Source organism: Haliotis asinina, chromosome 2, assembly GCF_037392515.1.
Source record: "Haliotis asinina isolate JCU_RB_2024 chromosome 2, JCU_Hal_asi_v2, whole genome shotgun sequence".
Classification (NCBI taxonomy): domain Eukaryota; kingdom Metazoa; phylum Mollusca; class Gastropoda; order Lepetellida; family Haliotidae; genus Haliotis; species Haliotis asinina.
The window spans coordinates 14,300,605-14,322,466 of record NC_090281.1 but is presented as its reverse complement, the minus strand read 5'-3'; the positions used below and the strand labels follow the sequence as shown (position 1 = coordinate 14,322,466).

Below are 21,862 nucleotides of genomic sequence, written 5' to 3'. Positions count from 1 at the left end.
ATTTTTCAAAGAACATGAGTGCATTATACCAAGGAATGTATTTACACTACTTAAGTTTTGTAAGTGAACTCACCAAAAAGTCATTGACAATGGCCAGTGTGTCCCTGGCCTCTTGCAGGACCTGTGTCGCCAAGGTCTTGGTATCACTGCTGGCTATACTAACTGCAGCCATATTGTCTCTGTGTGTGGTGGACTGTGCACTAAGACTGTCAATTATAGCGCTAGATGTTATGTTCTGAGCTGAAATACTGTTAAGGATCTCTGTCAGTCTGCTGTAATCACTTTCTGCCTTTGCAACCACGCTTTTCGCAGAAGTCAATGCATTTTCATTCGTGTTGTAGCCGAACAAGAAACTTGAATTATAAATCGTGATCAGCAGGTTGAAAGTTTGCATGGCTGCAGCTAAGTCCCTCATGGCGATGTCAACACGCTGCTGCAGTTGCCGTGATTGGTCCCCAGTGTTCCCCACGAGGATGGATAGTTTTAGTATCTCCTGCCAGGTGGCGTTACCATCGGTGTTCTGACTTTCGATGAGCGCTGACAAATTTCTGACGTCTGCCTCAAGTGACTGTTCAGACACGCTTGTGACGTTGTCAATGTCCACAGTTCCGACGAAGGTGAGGAGAGAGTAGTAGGTAGTGTTTGCTGCATTGTACTGAAGTTGGAGGCTGTCCAAGTCGGCGCTGAGAGTGCTGACCCTATCAGAAACCTGTGGAAGAAGACTGTAACAGTGATTACCTGTCGACTGTTGTGTTGTTGTTGATGTTGTTTAACCCCGCACTCAGCAATATTCCAGCTATTTGGTGGTGGTCTGTTAATAACGAAGTCTGGGCCAGATAAACCAGTGATCGACACCAAGAGCATTGATCTACGCAAATGGGATGCAATGACACCTGTCAACAAACTCAGCGAGTCTGATTATCTGAACCCGTTAGTCTCTCTAATGACAGGTGTGTGTAGCGGAAGACCAATTCTAACCTGGATCTTCACGGGTCTTACCTGAAGAGGAACACAACTGGACTGACTTCTTTATTGCTGTTGATGCAATACTTGGTGTAGATGCCAACACCTTTATCACTGGATGTATTGCCATAAGGAACTTAATGTGATCTTAATGCTAAACTTGTTACAGGCCTGTGTTAAAGTATGGGAGATCGTTCAGCCTGGCCCTATGATATCGCTATACAACAACCCCAAAGAAACAATAAATAGTATCTTTTCACAATTTCAGAATTATATGGCTAGGGATCAGAGATGGTAAATATGCAAGTGGTGACCTGTTCTGTGATGAATCTGGCTTGTAATGCTGGTTTGTGGTAAGTTGTTTTGTGATAGTGGGATAGTCGAGTTGGGGTGGATGTGGCAGGATTAAGGGTCGCTACGACACTAGGAGATGGCTGGAAGGTGAAAGGCAGATACAGTGCACTCTGTCTAATTCGGACTGGCTGGGACCGACTAGAAAGTCCGAATTAGCAGTCCGAATTACACAGAAATTGCCTACATCGATGCCCGAAGGCCTGAATTATTCTCTGGTCAAGAGCTTGGAGACCTGACGCTGTGTTGGATGGAAGATAATTTAGCATTACTGATGAATTAAGTATGACTTTAGACCACTATTTTTACAGTTAAACGATACGTACGTCAATTATTTGTGTGTGTGATAAATGAGAAATGATCAAGATCTACGTGTCGAATGCAGAAATCAGAATACACGGCTGTACACCTAAGAGCAGATGTGACAAATATCAATAAACCTGTCCGTTTCCAACCTTGTTCATCAATCAAAGTTTGTCGAACGATCAATAAACCGATCATTTGATCGATCGGTGCACCACTTATCACAGTGTGTCTGAAGGCATCTTGAATGCAAAGTGACTTTGACACTGAATCAAGATGGCGGGAGGGTGGAAGCTAGATACAGATCAAGGCACAGGGAGATGGATACACATCAGTAATGTGCACAAAGCTGTCATCCTTGTTCTGTCATACACCAAATTTTGTCCATTTCTAAACTGTCGGAATAGATTTCACACTTGACTGTCTTAACCTTGGATTTCTCAACGTAATCTAAAAGCTACTCGGTCTTAAGCATGCAAACAGAACTTGCAATCATGTCATACCTTCTGAAGGTCAGCCTGAAGTCCAGACAAGAGCTTTGTGAAGTTCCCAGCTCGTTGTATGGATCCCTGTGCCAGGCTGATGTTAGACCGCATGCTGAGGAGTTTCGGGGCGGCATGAGATACCTGCCATCTGTCTGTACAAAACACCCGGCACATCATTGTCTCATGTATGCACATCATGTAGGCAAAACACATATAATCTGAATACAGCTTGAGATATTTGTACATCAGTATGATTCATGTGAAGTTACGCTATGCATAGGGAAACCTCGAGATTTCATCATACCTGTCAATTTGCCCAAGCTGAGAAAACCGCATCGTTCATGATACTTATAAAAATAATTCTGGATCAGAAAAAACAGTAATTGATATCATAATCAACATCCATGATAACTGAGCCAGTCCACATGTTTATCAGTGATCTTATATAAACTAGCATAAGATGTTTGAGTCAATTTCTAACCCAAAGTATCAGGCCAAACCTTCCCCGCGGAAAGTTTGGGCTAGGAAAAACTTTCCTCGGGGAAACCAACCCCAACCTACGTATTTTGTGTACCCCATTGATAAGTGTAAATGTTGGCAAGGCTGAAAAGGCCGAAAGCTATGATTACACAAATGCAATTTATAAAGTGGTTAAATGTAACATATGTCATATCTGGAATTACACTTTCTTAGTAAAGTGCAAATTCTAGTACTTTTTTGGTTGAGTCCCATCCAAGATTCGAACTCCCACCCTCAGAGTTGGGCACCTACTCGCCAGCACACAAAGTCGGCCGCCTAAGCCGCTCATGTAACTGAAGCGCTAGTAAAATCAGTTTAATGACAGTATTCTTAACAATAAATAGATAATTCAACTCCTGCATATAAGAACAAGAGTTGGGAAGAAGTAGCCCAGCTAGGCCAGAATCTCCCCCTTTTGATATTAAAACAAGGGTGGGGAAGAAGTAGCCCAGCTAGGCCAGAATCCCCCCCTTTTGATATTAAAACAAGGGTGGGGAAGAAGTGGCCCAGCTAGGCCAGAATCTCCCCCTTTTGATATTAAAACAAGGGTGGGGAAGAAGTGGCCCAGCTAGGCCAGAATCTCCCCCTTTTGATATTAAAACAAGGGTGGGGAAGAAGTGGCCCAGCTAGGCCAGAATCTCCCCCTTTTGATATTAAAACAAGGGTGGGGAAGAAGTGGCCCAGCTAGGCCAGAATCTCCCCCTTTTGATATTAAAACAAGGGTGGGGAAGAAGTGGCCTAGCTAAATTACAGACAGAAAAACCCAAACAACTTTTTTCACGTTTATCTCTACAATTCATGTAGTTGATATGTGAAAGTGTGAAATATCTGTTAAACTAAATTTGGCCTAAGTACAGTTCCAGTGGTAGGGAGACAGGAAACGTGAAAAAAGGAATTTGCGGACGAGAGATTAGTGCAGAAATGAGCAATGCGGAAGTTTTCAAAGTCCAAAGCGACTTATTTGGAACAGACCATGGCTTTATGCAAATTAATGTGCGATGATATTGTTTTATAAAGGGTATCATTTTTAATCTGTAGTCTGATCTATTGTTTTCAGCAGCTATTTGTATCTTTTCTAAGTTTTGCCTGATTTTACGAGCAAACCTTCCTCTCGGGATAACTTCTTATGCATCCCACTGGATGCGCAGTTAGGCCGAAGTGAGTTATTTCGACATATCCTATTTGCAGTTGTGTAAATTTGTGGGATACAGAGTAACAGCCTAAAACAGAATCTCCCCTTTTGATATAAGAGCTGTGGGTGGGGAAGAAGTGGCTTAGTTAGGCCAATATCTCTCCTCTAGAAAACAGAACAACGAAACAAGTGAAGACTTTAGCCAAGCCCATACTTTTTCATACATCAACACAACAAATACCCAACCCAATATCTATCTAACAAATTATCAAATCTTCCCCGTGAAAAGTCAGGCCTAGGCCAGATTCTCCCCGAGGAAAGGTTAGACCAGGGAAGAAATGGCCTGCTGCACCGGGATCACTATCGGGATAAAACATTAAAATGTTACTGGCTTGGATAACACTGCTTCAGAGGCAAACGTGAGACTGTATTACAGTCGAGAGAAGCATACAACATATTTATCTTTTTGCCATGTTAAATGCAAAAATATCCTTTTACCCTTGGTACGGTATTTTGAAGATCGATACCCACTTTATCACGTAAAAAATGGCGCCAGCCTCTCGAATGTATTTTTACAATCTGTGAAACACGGTAAAGCCGCTGTAAAATTGGGTTAATTATGTTTAGGTTGAGTGCAAAATAGTTTAAATAAAGCAGTGAAAGTCGGTAAAATAAATGAGTACATAGTGAAGTCAAAAAACAGCTAACTGAACGGTTTTCGAGCACCGTGAACTGCGTGTGTCATATCATGACGTCATACGATTGTTATCAATGTAGCTTCTCGACAGAGAGTTTGGGAGTTATCATGGCAGCAGGTAATATTTTTTCCAGTTGTCACAGTTGGCATGGGTAACACGGAAACTTGTTCCTGCGCCACTGACCAATGAAATTAAAGCATTTCACAAGAAGGTAAGAGTATTCTGCTTACTGTAGTTTTGCCACAGCAGATCAGTGTCGTTGAACTGTTTATACACCTCTGTTCCCATAGCTTCTATTTTCTTTGCCCATCCGTCAAAGCATTCGCCACACAGACCGCAGTTGGGAAATGAACCTAAACAGTTAAAATATATCATGGATTCAATTTCTGTACTTGTTATTATGACTACAGATGATGATATTGACTGAAATTAATTTACATAATGAATTTTCATTTTATGAAACTGAAATAATTTGGTTCAGAATCTTATTGCTTTATCAGCTGTATTTCTGAGGAAGTGTGTCAGTCTCACCCTGAAATTGTCCAATTTCTTTGGGTTACTAGATCACAGTTGAATAGTCCTTTATTATGATATTTTGCAGAAAACGTAGCATGCAGCAGAGTGGGTTCAGCATGCAGCAGAGTGGGTTCGTGTGATCCTGTCACAGTCTGGCTGGTGAGGCTCATCATCAGCTCAAGGCCATTGCCTTCTCGACACGCAGCCCAGACAGCGAATGGAATTTCCCTGCAAACGGTGCTTAGTCTAACACACCGAGATCTTTCTGGAGAATATGTAGACTCTCCAACTGCAGCATTCTGCATTACTCAGAGTGTCAGACCTGGTGTGCTCCTGGTGGAGAACCCGGGCACTCTCCTGATCTGCACCAAACCATGGGCACCAGCAACTTTTATTATTTCCATAACTAGTAGTATATTACAGATACGTTAAGACTGTCATAACAATGACTGTTGATTACTGCAAATGGGATCTGTCTCAGCTCTGTAATTTGCTGAACAGAGTTGTGTTCCCTGAAGATGCCCTAAATCTAAGACCAGCACTTTTTCGGGCTTTCCTCCCATTCAATACTCTTGAAAGCAGAAACTCATGTCACTCACTTATGTCACGCTATGACGTTTTTAGCAATATTCCAGCAATACCACGGCTTTGTCAGCAGGAATAGGCTTCAAACATTGTACCTATGAGGGGAATTGAACACCAGGTCTTCAGCGTGACAAGCGGATGCTTTAACCACTAGGCTACTTCACAGCCCCTACTCACTTCAGAGCTAATTCAGAGCATTCTTTAACAACACTAAAGACTTACCCAGGGAAAACAGGTTGATGTATTCATAGTTCCCTGTAAACAAAATGCTTATGTTGAGTAATAAGTAAAGTTTATTGTTTCCATTAAAAAATTCATACATTTTATTTAATTTATGAACATTATAAAATAATATAATAACTGCTCGACTTGAAATGTTTTCAGATTGTAGTGAAGGAATTGGAATTTTTAAATGAGGAAAACATTCGGTTTCTATTCATTGCAATTTCATCAACTGTATGGCTAAAATCACAGGTGTGTTTTTTGTCACAAACTATAAGAAAGCTCATGTGACTCAAGAGTAATGTTTGTTGATTAATGTTACAGCTATATCATTGCAGTCTGTAAATAATTGAGACTGAACCAGATAATCCAGTGATTGGCACAAAGTGCCTATTTCTTTGTGCCTTGAACACTGAGTGTTACTCATGCTAAGATGCCACGTGTACATGAAGTGCTTTTGTTGTTATGTGTCTTCCCAGAGTGTAATGCATCCTACGATGCCACGTGTACATGAAGTACTTATGTTGTTATGTGCCTCCCCAGAGTGTAATGCATCCTACGATGCCGCGTGTACATGAAGTGCTTATGTTGTTATGTGTCTCCCCAGAGTGTAATGCATCCTACGATGCCACGTGTACATGAAGTGCTTATGTTGTTATGTGTCTTCCCAGAGTGTAATGCATCCTACGATGCCACGTGTACATGAAGTGCTTATGTTGTTATGTGTCTTCCCAGAGTGTAATGCATCCTACGATGCCACGTGTATACGAAGGGCTTATGTTGTTATGTGCCTCCCCAGAGTGTAATGCATCCTACGATGCCGCGTGTACATGAAGTGCTTATGTTGTTATGTGTCTTCCCAGAGTGTAATGCATCCTACGATGCCACGTGTACATGAAGTGCTTATGTTGTTATGTGTCTTCCCAGAGTGTAATGCATCCTACGATGCCACGTGTATACGAAGGGCTTATGTTGTTATGTGCCTCCCCAGAGTGTAATGCATCCTACGATGCCGCGTGTACATGAAGTGCTTATGTTGTTATGTGTCTTCCCAGAGCGTAATGCATCCTACGATGCCGCGTGTACATGAAGTGCTTATGTTGTTATGTGTCTTCCCAGAGTGTAATGCATCCTACGATGCCACGTGTACATGAAGTGCTTATGTTGTTATGTGTCTTCCCAGAGTGTAATGCATCCTACGATGCCACGTGTACATGAAGTACTTATGTTGTTATGTGCCTCCCCAGAGTGTAATGCATCCTACGATGCCGCGTGTACATGAAGTGCTTATGTTGTTATGTGTCTTCCCAGAGTGTAATGCATCCTACGATGCCACGTGTACATGAAGTGCTTATGTTGTTATGTGTCTTCCCAGAGTGTAATGCATCATACGATGCCACGTGTACATGAAGTGCTTATGTTGTTATGTGTCTTCCCAGAGTGTAATGCATCCTACGATGCCACGTGTACATGAAGTGCTTATGTTAATATGTGCCTCCCCAGAGCGTAATGTCACGTGTACATGAAGTGCTCATGTTGTTATGTGTGATGTGTAATGCTAAGATGTCACATGTAAATGAGGTGCCTTAACATGTCATAAATTGATATATTTCACACATGTAAACAACTTGCCTGTGTTTGTGTGCTCCAACATAGACAGTTACTTATACTAGATGTCTCCGTAAATAACATGCCCATATTTTGGCTTACCCACAAAGAGTATGATCAAAGAAAAAAATTCATATGCAAAATATCAATGTATTCATCTGTGTTCATAGAGTACTGTGTACGCTTAGATATCAGTGTAAATAACCTTTCCTTGTTTTCACGACCCACACCCGGTATTATGCATGCTAATGAAAGATTTCACATAAACATGACTGCATTTCTGTATTTTCACACACAGCACTAAATATGATTCTATCCTGAAGGGACAGTTCATGCCCATACCGAAAAACACTGGGGAACAGCCATTACACTTCCGTCCGGTGAAGGCAGCATTTTTGCATGTGCACTGTCCAGAAACCAGGTCGCACTTGCCGTTTGACTGGGGCAACATCCCCTGCACATCGCAGTCACAGGCTGGGGAAGAGAAAGGGGTACATGGTCATCTACATCCTCCACTAGTGAACATCATGGTGCAAGTACAGAACTAGTCCCCTGTTGTAATCCATAAGTGATACCTTTACACAAGGACTAATTAAATTTCCAGGGATTTAAAAAATACTAAGCTTCTTCTTCAACACATTCCTCGCTAGTCAACACTGTAGCCAAAGTACGGAACTATACCCCTAGTTTCATTCATAAGGTATACCTTTGCACAAGACTAAACCTTTCAAGAATTAACGATTACCAAAGTTGACAGTTCAACATATCTACTAATAATTGATGTAGGGTCCCAAGTATGAAATAATCCCCTGCTGTCATTCGTAAGTTATACATTTACACAAATTATTGCGAATCAATGAACAACAAAGTTCCTTGGTACATGTAAAATTTCAAACTGCAATATTGAATATTGGCCTTCTTGCACTTGTCGTAGTTACAACCAGTCTTAGGCCCCTACAATCACCTTTACAATCACCATACAAGTGCCCTACTCAACTTGTACAAAACCTATCCTTAAATGATTGTAAGATGGCATGGATTTAAGATCCTGATCATAGCTAAGATGGAGCTCTTCAGAGGTGGAGGTACGAAGGGTGGAGGAAACTCATCTTCTGTCTGCCTGAACACCATTTAGTCTACAACCATATTAGCCATTTAAGATTACTATTACTAGTTTCGACTGGAGCTTACAATGATCTTAGCTTTGTGCAAGCGGATGGCGATTGTAGCCGAAATCAAAGATAGTGATCAGAGGGATTTGCAATGGTTGTAGGTTAATACTGTTGTGTGCAAGTGGATTGTCTACATTCATAATGCGCATGAGATATGGAGTTATGCATGTCTGGCCTTCACATTTTAAGTTCAATCTAACTGATTTTCACACACTCACAGTCACACCCTGAGTTGATGTTGATGTTCCAGAAAGTGTCGACACAGGAGTTACATTTTTGGCCATTAACATTGGAGCGGCATGGACACACTCCTGATGTCTGCAAACAACACATATTGACATGTATGACATTACTTGCATATGCGGATCAGTCAATCAAAAATATCAGTATCAATGGGGTGTTTAGGTGGGTGGGGTTATTTTCGAACACCCCCAAGTTTACAAAATGTGACCATATAGCTGGAATATTGAATTTGAGGAGTGAACGTACCACTACACTCACTCACCACCTCACTTGTATAAACAATACAAGCAACAGTTTTCCAAAAGTACCCTGATTACAAAAAAAACTAACAATATCTTGTGAATGCTTTACACCATACTGACAAACTTTATTAGGCGTGGAGCAAGCCAATTTCTTCGTGCAAGCCCAACAGGTTGCAGAGGGTTACATTTAGGTAGTATCGAGGGCCTCCCAAACCTTTTTAGCAACAATCATGTGCAAGTCAGGCCTCTTTACGTTTACTTCTTTTCTTTCGTAAGCGCGACATTTCGAAAGAGATTTTGTACCGTTGTCAAGCAGGAATCAAGAATCTGCATCAAAATGTCGCAGAGGAATTTGTTATCCAGAAAGGTTTGTCAATATCGTTCTTCCCAACTTAGAAAATGCCACTAAACTGAATTTTATACTTGTGTAAGCTGCATGACTGAAATAATGCCGATCTGATGTAAAACTTCAGTTCAACTCAACTCTAATTCCATCTTGTAAGTTAGGTTAAACTGATTTTTGTCTGGCAGTTTACTCAGTGAGTGAGTGAGTGAGTTTAGTTTTCTGCCACATTAAGCAATATTCCAATATCACGACTTCACACATTGTACTCAGTTGGTAGGGAGTAAGACTATATTATATACATGACATGTTGGTGTATGTTCTAGCCAGTTTGTGCATGAATCGTTTCGGTATACAGACAGGCAATGGTTTAAGAATCTATACCACGGCGCTATGGTGGTGATGATTTAAAAGGGGGCGCCCATTTTGTTCTTGGGAGGTAGTAGGGACATCAATTTTGTACATAAAATATCAAAAACGTACACTTAGTATTACAGGAAGGGTGTGTATGACTGATTTTGTACATGACATGCAGGGGGTGTCTCACTTTACATAAAAGTGACATTCACATTGTACCTGTTTCCCCACAAAAATCATCATCATCCCCTAGCCATAAATTATGAACGACATCTAAGTTTCAAGAATAACCTTCATGGAGCCTCAAGAACAGTATTCCTTCGGAAGCCTGTCTTGCAAGTAACATTTACAGTAGCTGACAGGTGAGTAGCACCATCATTGTCTCACTCACCTGTTTGAGTTTATCAGAACAAGTGAATGTGCTTTCACTCAGTGTGCATTTGGGTTGCCCAGCAACAGTCAGGAATGGAGTAAATGTTTAGGGTCTGTTTTGCTGGTTAGTGTACTTACTATATTACACTGCTGATTTGTGGCGCCCTCTCTGTGACAGTTGCACATAGTGCACCCTAGTCCGCTGGAGTGGTTGTAGGCGTTCACTACACACTTGTCGCACTGGAATCCTTCAACGTTGGGCTTGCAGGTACATCGTCCACTTTTGTTGTCACACTCGCCAGTAGCACCCACAGACGCTGTACATGAGCATACTGCAACATGGATACATCGTTATGGCCACTACCTGGACAAAACAGGTTAGCTTTCTTCAGGCTTGCAACTATCCATAATGTATCTTGACTTTTTAAGTGAGTGAGGTGGGTTTTACACCGAAGTTAGCAATATTCCAATTGTTAATATGTTACAAGAAGTACATGTAAACATTGTATAGTACACATTATTTTTACAAGATAATGAAAATATTGTTTATATTGTATGAACCTAACAAGACACACGCAAACACTGAATAATAGTATACACTTTACAAATTGTATGACATGTTTTAAATTTTCAAAGCAAACATTGCATGATATGTATCAACTTTGCAAGACACAGATAAACATTGTGTGTTATGTATTAATATGATACACGTAAACATATCGTGATACATATAATTTGTGTTAAAAAGGTCTGTTATAAGACAACCGGGTGGTACAAAAATGTGACAGTATCTGAAATTCCTTTCTTGGTTTCTTAATGCTTGGTCATCACTTGGTCGTATTGAATTTTGCCTATTATATATATCATATTATTATATAATATTGCCTATCAGAATGTTCCACGTCAGTTGTCAAGGCTCGTCATAGCGGCATACTGACACAGCTTGGGAGAAGTTAGTTGACTGTGTGTCATCTTAAATATTGCAGTCCGCGTCACAAAGAAGGCTTCAATCACACTTTGTACTCACGTGTGCATGGTGCCGTTAAGGGGTCACCGAAGAAAGATGGGGCACATTCATCACACTGTTGCCCGGTCGTGTTGTCACGGCAACCGATGCACCTGCCGGTCACCCTGTCACAATTCTCCGATCGGTTGTTGCAGAAACATTTTCTACATTTACCTTCATTGTACTGCAATGTAATGAGACATTTATAATGATTCTGTTTCGCTTTTGGTTTTTTATTTTTATAGTGTCGCAATGCTTTACTACTGTCGACCAACTTGCCTTTCAAGTGCAGGTGGTATGATGGTAGTGATAAAGAACATCCCTTAAACTGACAACAGGTTTTAAACAGAAACAGGCATGCTGAATGTTATACAGATAGTGTGATGTGGTGTGAACCAACATGCCATGTCTTGAAGAATTAACCAAATAATTAGTCTGAGAAGACAAAACAAACTGAGACTAAATGTGCCTTGTCTCCAATGGGGTCGGACTGGACATGTTCTTAGGCATTTCTGAGGGGACAACCCAAAAATAAAAAAACAAGAAAAACACCAAAAACAACGGCAAAAAAACCCAACCAAACAAACAAAAAAACAACAACAAACAAACAAACAAAAACAAAACAAAAACCATAACGTGTGTCAACCTGTTGAAGTCAAAAAGCTTGACCACCTGACCCTGTTAGTCGCCTCTTACGACAAACATGGATTGCAGATCTTCAGAATGAACAAGCATAAAGTACGGTTGCTTGTCAAGATAGTGCAGGGCTACTTCTCCTACCATCCATCTTCAGCCTATTACAGTAAATCATGTGATCAAATAATGACCAATCATAGCTCCAGAGCCTCCAGACATCAAAGCGATGTATGCAGTGTGGGGTATACTAACTGTGGCGTTTGCGGGTTGTCCGTAGTATGTCTGGATGCAGGATTCACACATTTCCCCCTCATGGCCTATGGAGCAGTTAGTACAAGTCGGACCACCAGAGGTGGTGTTGAGGACACACTCCGTGGCAAAAACATTCACGTCCTTCGCAATTACATTCCCAGGGCACGTACATGGCTTACAGTCTCCTGCAAACACAGACCTTACCGATACAATCAAGTACTGAAGAAAGCTTTTAGCAATATCATGTCGGGGGACACCAGAAATGGGCTTCACAGATTGTGCCCACTGAACCCAGGCCTACGGCTTTACCCACTGTGCTACCCCACCGCTCTATTGCAGACATATGAACGACAGAATGATCTATTCTTATTGGTCAACACCCACTATTAAATGGGACTGAATCAAAGACTTATTTCTGACTATTTCATGACAGGCACCCTTTACGTTTTCAAAGAAACTGTACCAACAGAAATGTGCAATCATATGGATACAACATATGTTATTGTTTGATCAATATTTATCATATCAGTATCAGTTTATTGGCACTTTATTATTCAATCTCTCGTCATCTTCATCTTAAGTGGCCTTCACACGGGAAATTTAAGTTTCATAACACCTGTTGTCAAACTCGAGTTTGAGAGTGTGGACATTCCAACGCCTCACCATCAACACCGATTTCAGAGTTGTCAAATTGTTGTCGAGAAATAAGACCTGTATCTGTTCTCACAAACATTTCAATCAAACTTTCGGTTATGTAAAATTCGAGTTTGATGTATGAAGTGTCAAACTCGTGTTGTTCGGAAAGAACCAATTGCATGTCAATGAAATTGTCATGTGATGTTTTTATCGTCTGGTCAAGCGCACCGATAGAGACATGACGCTCAAATGACACCAGTGTTTGACAACATGCGTTTGACGTGTGAAAACGCGAGTTTGACAACTTCCAAAGTCTTATCAGCGTATGATGTCAAACTTAAGTTTGCCATGTGAAGGCTTCGTACCGTGTGGGAAAGTTTGGACCTGCCCTAGAACCTAAGCATTGGTCAATCTTTGTTCTACATCGTGTGTCCAATCAGCTCAATTACAGGTACCTGGCGTCCCGGCTTGCGCGTTTCCATAGAAACCCGGCAGACATGTCTCGCAATGAGACCCTGTAGTGTTGTCTTTGCAGGTGCAGACGCCAGACTCTTGGTCACATGATATGGCATGGTTGTTACATTGACAGCTCTCGCATTGTCCCGCAGGCCCGCTGAAGGCAACTGTACGACGATATCCCGCAGCACACTTCTCACAGCCTGCGCCCTGGGTGGACGAACAAGCTGGTGTAACATTCGATCTTACATTTCCAATAATCGTAACAATCATTCATATGAATGAACAGATACAAGCAGCTTACAAAAACCTTATGCCGTTGGTAACACGATTAAATTTATTCTTTGCATTCACGCCCTTAAATCTATTACACGGACCTCAGCATTCACGCTCTTAAATACCATTCCACTGCGCTGATTTCAGCATTCACGCTCTTAAACATCATAACACTGACCTCAGCATTCATGCTCTTAAATACCATCACACTGATTTCAGCATTCACTCTCCTAAATATCATTACACTGGTCTAAGCATTCAGGCTCTTAAATACCATCACACTGATTTCATCACTCACACTTTTAAATATCATTCCACTGGTCTAAGCATTCATGCTCTTAAATGCCATCACACTCATTTCAGCATTCACGCTCTTGAATATCATTCCACTGGTCTAAGCATTCATGCTCTTAAATACCATCACACTGATTTCAGCATTCACGCTCCTAAATATCATTACACTGGTCTAAGCATTCATGCTCTTAAATACCATTACACTGCCCTCTGCATTCATGCTCTTAAATACCGTTACGCAAAGCCTTACCTTCCACATTCCCAAATACCACCAGTCTTAGTATTTATAGTGTTATGTGTAAAATTGCTCTCGTCGCTGTGTGGTCTCATGCCCATGTTACGTTAAACCTGAACTCACTCACTCATGGTTATGTAAATTTACTCTTGGGAAAACATTCACAGTTACATACAAACACCAGTGTATACTCACTGTATACTGCTCTGTACAATAGCACTGCTCCACGTTGGTTGCCGGCACCCCAGAGCTGGCTGACTGGTTGCTGGTGGCGTGTTCCATCACCACACGGAAGAGATCCGTTGCAGCATTGCTCACCTGAAACCAAATATACGTAATTGAATGTGTGCTGGTTTCCACATATTTCAGCCACATCATGGCGTGTGATGGGAGGCAGGCCAGGGGCTTGAGCTTGTATATACATATCACCTGAAATGAAGTCGGGGACACGCTTAGCAAATGCTAAAGTGAAAGACACAGTTTCTTATCGTTATAGATGCAAATGTCCATCAGAGAAGATGATAGATTGGACAATCATAGCATCGCCTGGCAACTCCTTGTGATGTCCTCTTATAATAAGAGTTTATGTTGGCTTTAGCAGTAAGTCTCTGAAAGTATAGAAGTTTGATAGTAACAGACAAACCCATATACATCGAAGTGGAGTCCACGGGAGACAAACGATTCTACACCTGATGAAATCAATTGCTTCATTTAAGCTTTAGCATTGTAGAGAGGACTTGGAAGCACTGTGTCAAAACGTGTTTTCTGTATTTATTGGATGAATAACTTCTTTATTTAGTTGATATCGCAGGTTTTCGTGCCCTTGTGTTTTCACAATACAATACTTCCGTCACAGCAACTTGGTCTTTGGCGATTTAATAGAAAACGACAAGTGCATCCCCTCAAAAGGCCTGTGTATATGCCTCCCACACATCAGAAATGTGGACAGAAGCTTTTGATACTCATGAGACTTTTAAAATACGATATATTCAATGACGAGTGCGTTGTGACGAGTGACCTGTGTAAGATTACTGACATTGTAGTGAAAAGAACGTAATATGAATGAATGAATGTACGAATAAACTGAGTAGGAATGTGTTGTACTGTATAGTGTGGTTTACTGTTTCAATGGATTTTCGTGAATAGCGAACTACAGATATGACGAACTAATTGACGACCTTGACTGAGTGAGTATGCATTCAAGCCACCTTACCAATATTCCAGGAATATCACAGTGGGTGACACCAGAAATAGGCTTCACAATGTACCCATGTGGAGAATTGAACCTGGTCTTCGGCAGAATGAGCAAACACTTTAACCACAAGGCTACCCCACTGCAGGGATTTGACTTTGACTGATCTCAGCAAAACAAATTGAGTGAAACATAGTTATTCTGTGTAAAAAAGAACCTGTTACAGACTAAAAGGGCATAGAATAAACACTGTCTGCCTCCTTACATTGCTAAACTTGGCCCGGATCCAGAATGACGTCAACGCCGTGAGTGTCTGCAGCATCTGTTCGTAGGTGGCATTCTGGCCATTTGTCGTGTTGACCATCCAGCTGCCCTCATGCATATTTATCTGGGGACACAAACAATACAATTACGTTTCATTGGGATATTCTTCACAGAAACGTTTGGTCAGTATCTAATGTCTGGTGTATTTGTCGTGAGTAATTGTTAGAGTATTTGTCATCATTATAAGTATATTTATAAGTACAATAGTTAGAATTTACTGCGCTGGGTAGTTGTCAGAATCATGACTGAACCTATTGTGCTTGATAATAATCAGAATCATACCGGAACTTATTGTGCTTGACGATTGTCAGAACCATAGCGGAACTTATTGTGCTTGACGATTGTCAGAACCATAGCGGAACTTATTGTGCTTGACGATTGTCAGAATCATAGCGGAACTAACTGAACTGGGTAGTTTCAGAATACAGTTCAGTTTATTGAACTGGATGATGGTCAGTATCATACACTGAATACAAACATCTGTTGCAGTGTTCAGATAATGCATCTAGATGAAGAATATAAAGCCCTCATACAACTTGCTATACAACTTATCAAAGTGATTATTATCACTACTTGACCTATGGGGTATAGATGAATATGTATCAGCTGAAATGCAAGATGATGAAGATGCCTAGCCTTGATGAAGCAACTTGGTAAACCATCATAGCGCATTTTTCTTAGCATAGCTATTCTTTAAAGGATTCTTTGATGTGTACTTTCTGAACCATAGAAAGACAAAGCATTACAGATGTCAACTTCTTTATTGTATACACAATGTTTCTGAGTTTTTCCTTGCTCCTTCGTCGGTCGATGGATGTTTAAATATCTATGCTCTGTAAATATCACATTAATTCATTCTGCTATTGCAGAATTACTACTCAGCCTAAATTACATCAATTACTGACCACATAAGTGCGGATCTGGACATCTGCAGGCGGTTGGAGGCTTGTGGTGATAGTGTATGGCAGCCCCATGCCGTGAAGGATGACGTCTCCTTCCACGTACTTGTCCTGGACAACCTCTGTTGCGTTCACCTGCATCTGTATCGTCAGAGGCAGCCCATACGCGGTCTTCTTGTTACCCAGGAACTTGGCCGGAGCAACAAAGTACATGTGACGACGATTGATGTTGTTTCCGCTGTTCACCAGCCTCATCACATATCTGAAAACATCCGGATTAGAACTGGGCCTTGATTTTCGAAACTCTCTTAGCGCTAAGATAGTCGTAAGTGCCATACATTAACATAAACTTACGACTATCTTAGCTCTAAGAGAGCTTCGGAAATCTGGGCCCTGGTCTTCAGCAACCCATGCTTGTCACAATAGGCGACTAACAGGATCGGGTGGTCAAGCTCGTTGACCTGGTTGACACATGTCATCCCAGCTGCGTACATCAATGCTCTGTTGTTGATCACTGGGATGTCTGGTCCAGACTTGATTATTTACATACAAATAGCTTGAATATTGCCGAATGCGGCGTTAAAGACCAAACAAACATGCATCAAATACCAAACTATTACGAATTACACTTTCACAGTTACGGAACAATTAATTCTATTTGGTTGAGTTCCATCCATAATTAGAACTCACACCCTCAGGGTCAGGAAACTAATCGCCAGCAAACATCGTCAGCCATCTAACGTACTCAGTCATACGTGCCAGAGCGATATACAAGATATGTGATCTTGTCCATCCGTTGTCCGATTCGATTTTGTGTAAATCGTGGTGGCTGATTAAGTGAAATCACTGAATTTGTATCTGCGTTAAATGTTACAACATCCGTGTGCATATATTAAATGCTACAACTGCAGAAAGTCTATGTTACACGTTATGACTGACGTAATCTTATGCTGAATGCATACTGTTGTAAGCCTATGAGAAATGGTACGGTTGTCATAAAGCATGTGTAATCCCTACAACTACCTCAGCTTTATGTTGATTGGTACAACTGATTTAACCTACTATGATTGCGGTAAGTCAATGTTAAATGCTACAATTGCTGTAAGCCTGTGTTATACACCACAGATTCTGTAAGCCCGTGTTAAAAGTCAGAATAATAACAATAGCTTACAGGTTCCTGACTTTATAAACGGCTGTGTGTCCTTCATAGTGGAGTAAGCTTATGTTAAATGCTACGTTAAATGAAAGTCACAGTTACAATAACCTTACTGCTAAACCTGTGTGGCACAACGGCCGGATTCACTAAACCTTTTAGAAGTTTCTTTAGGCTTATGAAAATTCTAAGAAGTTTAGTGAACCCGGCCACAGGTTCCTATAAACAGTTGTATTTTCTCCTTACTGAGCCGAGGGGTCCGAGGGCAACTCATTAAGTCGCAGTGGGTCGTCAACTGTCACGTTATTTCCTTGGTCATCCTGGCCAGTCCAGCGTTCACCAGTGGCTGAGGCTACAGTTTCCAGTGTCCAGTGACTCTCCGTCTGTGTCAGGTACCATCCTGTGGCCGTGGTGCAGTTGCTTGAGTGACCGGAACACTGGCACTTCAGACAGCCATCATTTGACCAGCTGCCCAAGCCGTAGTATCCTAGCAGCAAGAGTTTTGGAAACAAAATTGGTAGCTGAATGACCTTCAAATCATGATGGAGAACAAGTTGAAAAAGGAATGTCAGCTGAAATATCTTCAAATGAATGGGGAATACGTTAATAAAGGATTGTCAGCTGAATGATCTCCAAGTTAGTGGGGGATTAGTAGATAAAGAATTGAAAGCTTAATGATCTTCAAATCCTTGTCTGAATAATGGTTGATAGCTGGAAGATCTGCAAAAGAATGTAAATGTAAGCATTTCTCTCCAAGTGCGTTCGCTTTATGGGGGTTGAATGATCTTCAGATGAATGGGGAATAGGTTGATAAAGGATTGATTGCTGAATGATCTTCCAATCTACTGACATTAGGCTGACAAGAGACTGATGATTGAATAATCTTCTAATTATGGGACCTGGGCTGAAAAGCGACTGATACCTGAATTATTTACATATTTATGGAGATTTGGCTGACAACGGACTGATTGCTGAATGATCTTCAAATTTATTGAGATTTGGTTGGCAAAAGACTGATACTGATAACTGAATGATCTTCAACTTTATTGAGATTAAGCTAACACGAGACCAACAGCAAAGATGAGGCAGACAAGAAACTTATAGCTGAATGATCTTCTAATCTATGAAGACTAGAATGACAAAAGACCAATAGCAGAATGATGTTCTAATTTATGGGGGAATCGACTGGCAAGAGACTGATGGCTGAATGATCTTCTAATTCATGGAGATTAATCTGACAAGAGACCGACAGCCGTCTATTTTATGCAGCTTAGGGTGATAAGAGACTGATAATTCAATGCCCTTCAGATGAATCGTGAATTGGTCAGAAAAGGTAAGGTAAACGAACTCATGGGTACCTTCTTTACACTGCGTGCATTTATCTCCCTGTGAGTTGGCTTTACAGGTGCAGACTCCACTATCCTTGTTGCAGACGTTGCTGATGCTGCCGTTGGCGTCACATCCACACGGCATGCAGCCAGATGTCGTCAGATTGTAGAAACTACATGAGAGATATTAATGTTTTTTCATGTCAAGATCATCTGTATTTTCATGAAGCTGATCAGAAAAGATTAAATAGTCATACATTCTTCGGCTTTAAAGTCCCCCAATGCATGTGTCCTACTGCAACCGAGAGTCCTCAGATTACTGACATATATTCTGTTACTACCAGAGAATGTCCAATCATGGTATTCGTCGAAACAGATTCCACACTATTTGTTTTGTTTGTTAGTGCTGAACTCAGCAATATTAAAGCTATATGGCGGCAGCCTATAAATAATGGAGTCGGAATCAGTGAGAATGACCACCTGATGCCGTTAGTCGCCTCATATAACAAGAATAGGTTACTACCAACATATGGTGAGCTTACTCAGATGTGTGGAACATCTGAAAGCAGGCCATCGGGCCGGCTAGCTGTGATTTGGACTGTCCGTCAGAAATCTAGCCCGTCTGGGCAGTCGGACAGGCCTTCTTTCATACAGTGCTATTACTCAGCTTTATTCTGCATAAGGTCTTGGGTCCATATACTGAAGTTTTCTGATATAAATAAATATTTTTATTTTCACGAGTAAATAATTCTAAAGTTTCCGGACGTAATATAATAATTCTTTCATTCTTAATTATCCAAAATTTCATGTGGAATATTTCCATAGATACAACATCTGCCGTCTTGTAACTTCACTTAGTAGCATCGATACACAAGTGAGTGAGTTTAGTCGTAGGCCGCATTCAGTCATATTCCCGTTATTGTAATGGTGGGGAACTGTAATTAATCGAGTCTGGACCAGACAATTCCCCATCAACAGCATGAACATCGATCTATTTGGATGCCACGACATGTGTCAACAACCAAGTCAGCGAGACTGACCACCCGATCCCGTTAGTCGCCTCTTACGACAAGCATGGGTTACTGAAGATCAGTTCTAACCGTGATCTGCATGGGTCCAGTCAACAATACATGGTTGGGATGGTCGTTGATGACATGTTGTGAAAAATATGGGAATTGTACATTACATTATCAGCTTAAAGTTGACGGTAAGCACCTACCCGTCAAGGCATATATCACACAGGACACCCCCAACACCTGGCTTGCACGGACATTGACCGTTGTCGCTGCAGGAGTTGTTGACCGAGTAGGTTATGTTGCAGCTGCACAGAGAACAGCCGTTCCCTGGAAGTACAGATTTCAGTAATACATAATAATGATAATAACATAATGATAACAATGATAATCTGATGATAACATGATGTCATGAATACAAACAGATGAAATCCATGCATATTCATTTCAAAACATCGGGCCATTACTGGCTTAAAATTACAAACAACATTTACAAACATCTTTTCAAAAGAACACAATCATAAAACTCAACCAAACCAAACATGCCCTGACATGGTTTAACTTTCACAACGGCTGTTGCCCATTAGTCATACGCCCAGTTCTCATACTGTAGACTTGTCAGCTTTTCATGTGCAATAGCCAAATGATAGTCAAGCATAAGTCCAGACGTCTACTCGGCATGTTTGAATATGTTTATAGAAAAACAGGGTAGGAATATGATCCCATTTCCGGTTCGAATTAAACTTTTACGCAGATTAAAGGAAATACTCTATTTATTCAAGCCTTGAGTTTAGTTATGTGGTAGATTGTTCGAGAATAACTACTTACATCAACCTAAAGTGTGCTTCTCACTATATATTAGGTCATCTCTTGTTTTCCCACAATAACCGCATTTGAGGTTTTTGTTTTGGAGGGACAGGTTTTACTTTTCTCTAGAAAGACGTCTTCCCAGCGTTTACTTTTTCTGTCTTTATATGAACATCAACATTCAAATGATACATGAGTGTTTGAAATCAATTGAAAAATATCGTTCCAGATTAAACTCACAATATAAATGATTAAACCTACATAACATGCACTCACAGAAGAACAACCACGCTTAGCCATACCTCAACACAGTCTCTCTCTCTCATACAATGATTTGTTCACCCAGCAGTAAATGGGTACCCGGTGGGATAAGTCACATGATAGTTGACCTTCTGGCGCTTAACACTGCTTTAGTGATTTGAGCATGTACTAGTGTGGGGAATCATTTATAAATGGTCATTATTAATTATAATGTTCCAACATAATCAACGCCTCCTCACCTGTGCCCAGTCCGTAGTGGTCAGGCAGACAGGCAGCACACTTGCTACCGGTGACGTTAGCTTTGCAGGTGCAGTCACCAGTGCCGTTACATGACAGTTTGACCGAACCGAGATCGTGGCAGTTACAGGCTGTAAGTATAGAGCATGGTGTAATCTGAGACAGGTGTTCTTAAAAGCTGATGAAGTTCTGTTCTGAGCAGGTTGAGCACCTGATAATGTTGTCGCAATCCGAGTAAGTTGTTACCAGATTATGTTATTACCTGAGCATGCCATAGTTACCTGTTAACAATGTTGTAACTGAGCATGCCATGTTCTTGTTAGTTATTACCTTTGCATGCTGTAGTTACCTCTTAACAATGTTGTTGTTGAGCATGTTGTTACCTGAGCATGCTTTAGTTACCTCTTAGCAATGTCGTAATTGACAATGGTGTTACCTAAGCATGCTTTAGTTACCTCTTAGCAATGTTGTAATTGACAACGGTGTTACCAAAGCATGCTGTAGTTACCTCTTAGCAATGTTGTAATTGACAATGGTGTTACCTAAGCATGCTTTAGTTACCTCTTAGCAATGTTGTAATTGACAATGGTGTTACCTAAGCATGCTGTAGTTACCTCTTAGCAATGTTGTAATTGACAATGGTGTTACCTAAGCATGTTTTAGTTACCTCTTAGCAATGTTGTAATTGACAATGGTGTTACCTAAGCATGCTTTAGTTACCTCTTAGCAATGTTGTAATTGACAAT

General features: G+C 40.9%; 1 protein-coding gene across 1 annotated transcript in view; it reads right to left on the bottom strand.

The window, feature by feature from the left end:
* Positions 1 to 21,862, bottom strand: part of LOC137272287 (laminin subunit gamma-1-like) — a 53,898-nt gene that overhangs the window by 5,204 nt on the left and 26,832 nt on the right. Inside the window, exons 15-31 of the mRNA XM_067804649.1 lie at positions 21,119 to 21,247; positions 20,018 to 20,141; positions 18,829 to 18,971; positions 17,717 to 17,957; positions 16,324 to 16,579; positions 15,360 to 15,482; positions 14,098 to 14,220; positions 13,097 to 13,307; positions 12,006 to 12,190; positions 11,139 to 11,301; positions 10,250 to 10,443; positions 8,773 to 8,872; positions 7,725 to 7,856; positions 5,775 to 5,807; positions 4,682 to 4,804; positions 2,121 to 2,254; positions 74 to 709 (exon numbers count right to left, since the gene is read on the bottom strand). Of these exons, the coding sequence (XP_067660750.1) occupies positions 74 to 709; positions 2,121 to 2,254; positions 4,682 to 4,804; positions 5,775 to 5,807; positions 7,725 to 7,856; positions 8,773 to 8,872; positions 10,250 to 10,443; positions 11,139 to 11,301; positions 12,006 to 12,190; positions 13,097 to 13,307; positions 14,098 to 14,220; positions 15,360 to 15,482; positions 16,324 to 16,579; positions 17,717 to 17,957; positions 18,829 to 18,971; positions 20,018 to 20,141; positions 21,119 to 21,247 (3,050 nt within the window). The remainder of the gene's footprint in view (positions 1 to 73; positions 710 to 2,120; positions 2,255 to 4,681; positions 4,805 to 5,774; positions 5,808 to 7,724; positions 7,857 to 8,772; positions 8,873 to 10,249; positions 10,444 to 11,138; positions 11,302 to 12,005; positions 12,191 to 13,096; positions 13,308 to 14,097; positions 14,221 to 15,359; positions 15,483 to 16,323; positions 16,580 to 17,716; positions 17,958 to 18,828; positions 18,972 to 20,017; positions 20,142 to 21,118; positions 21,248 to 21,862) is intronic.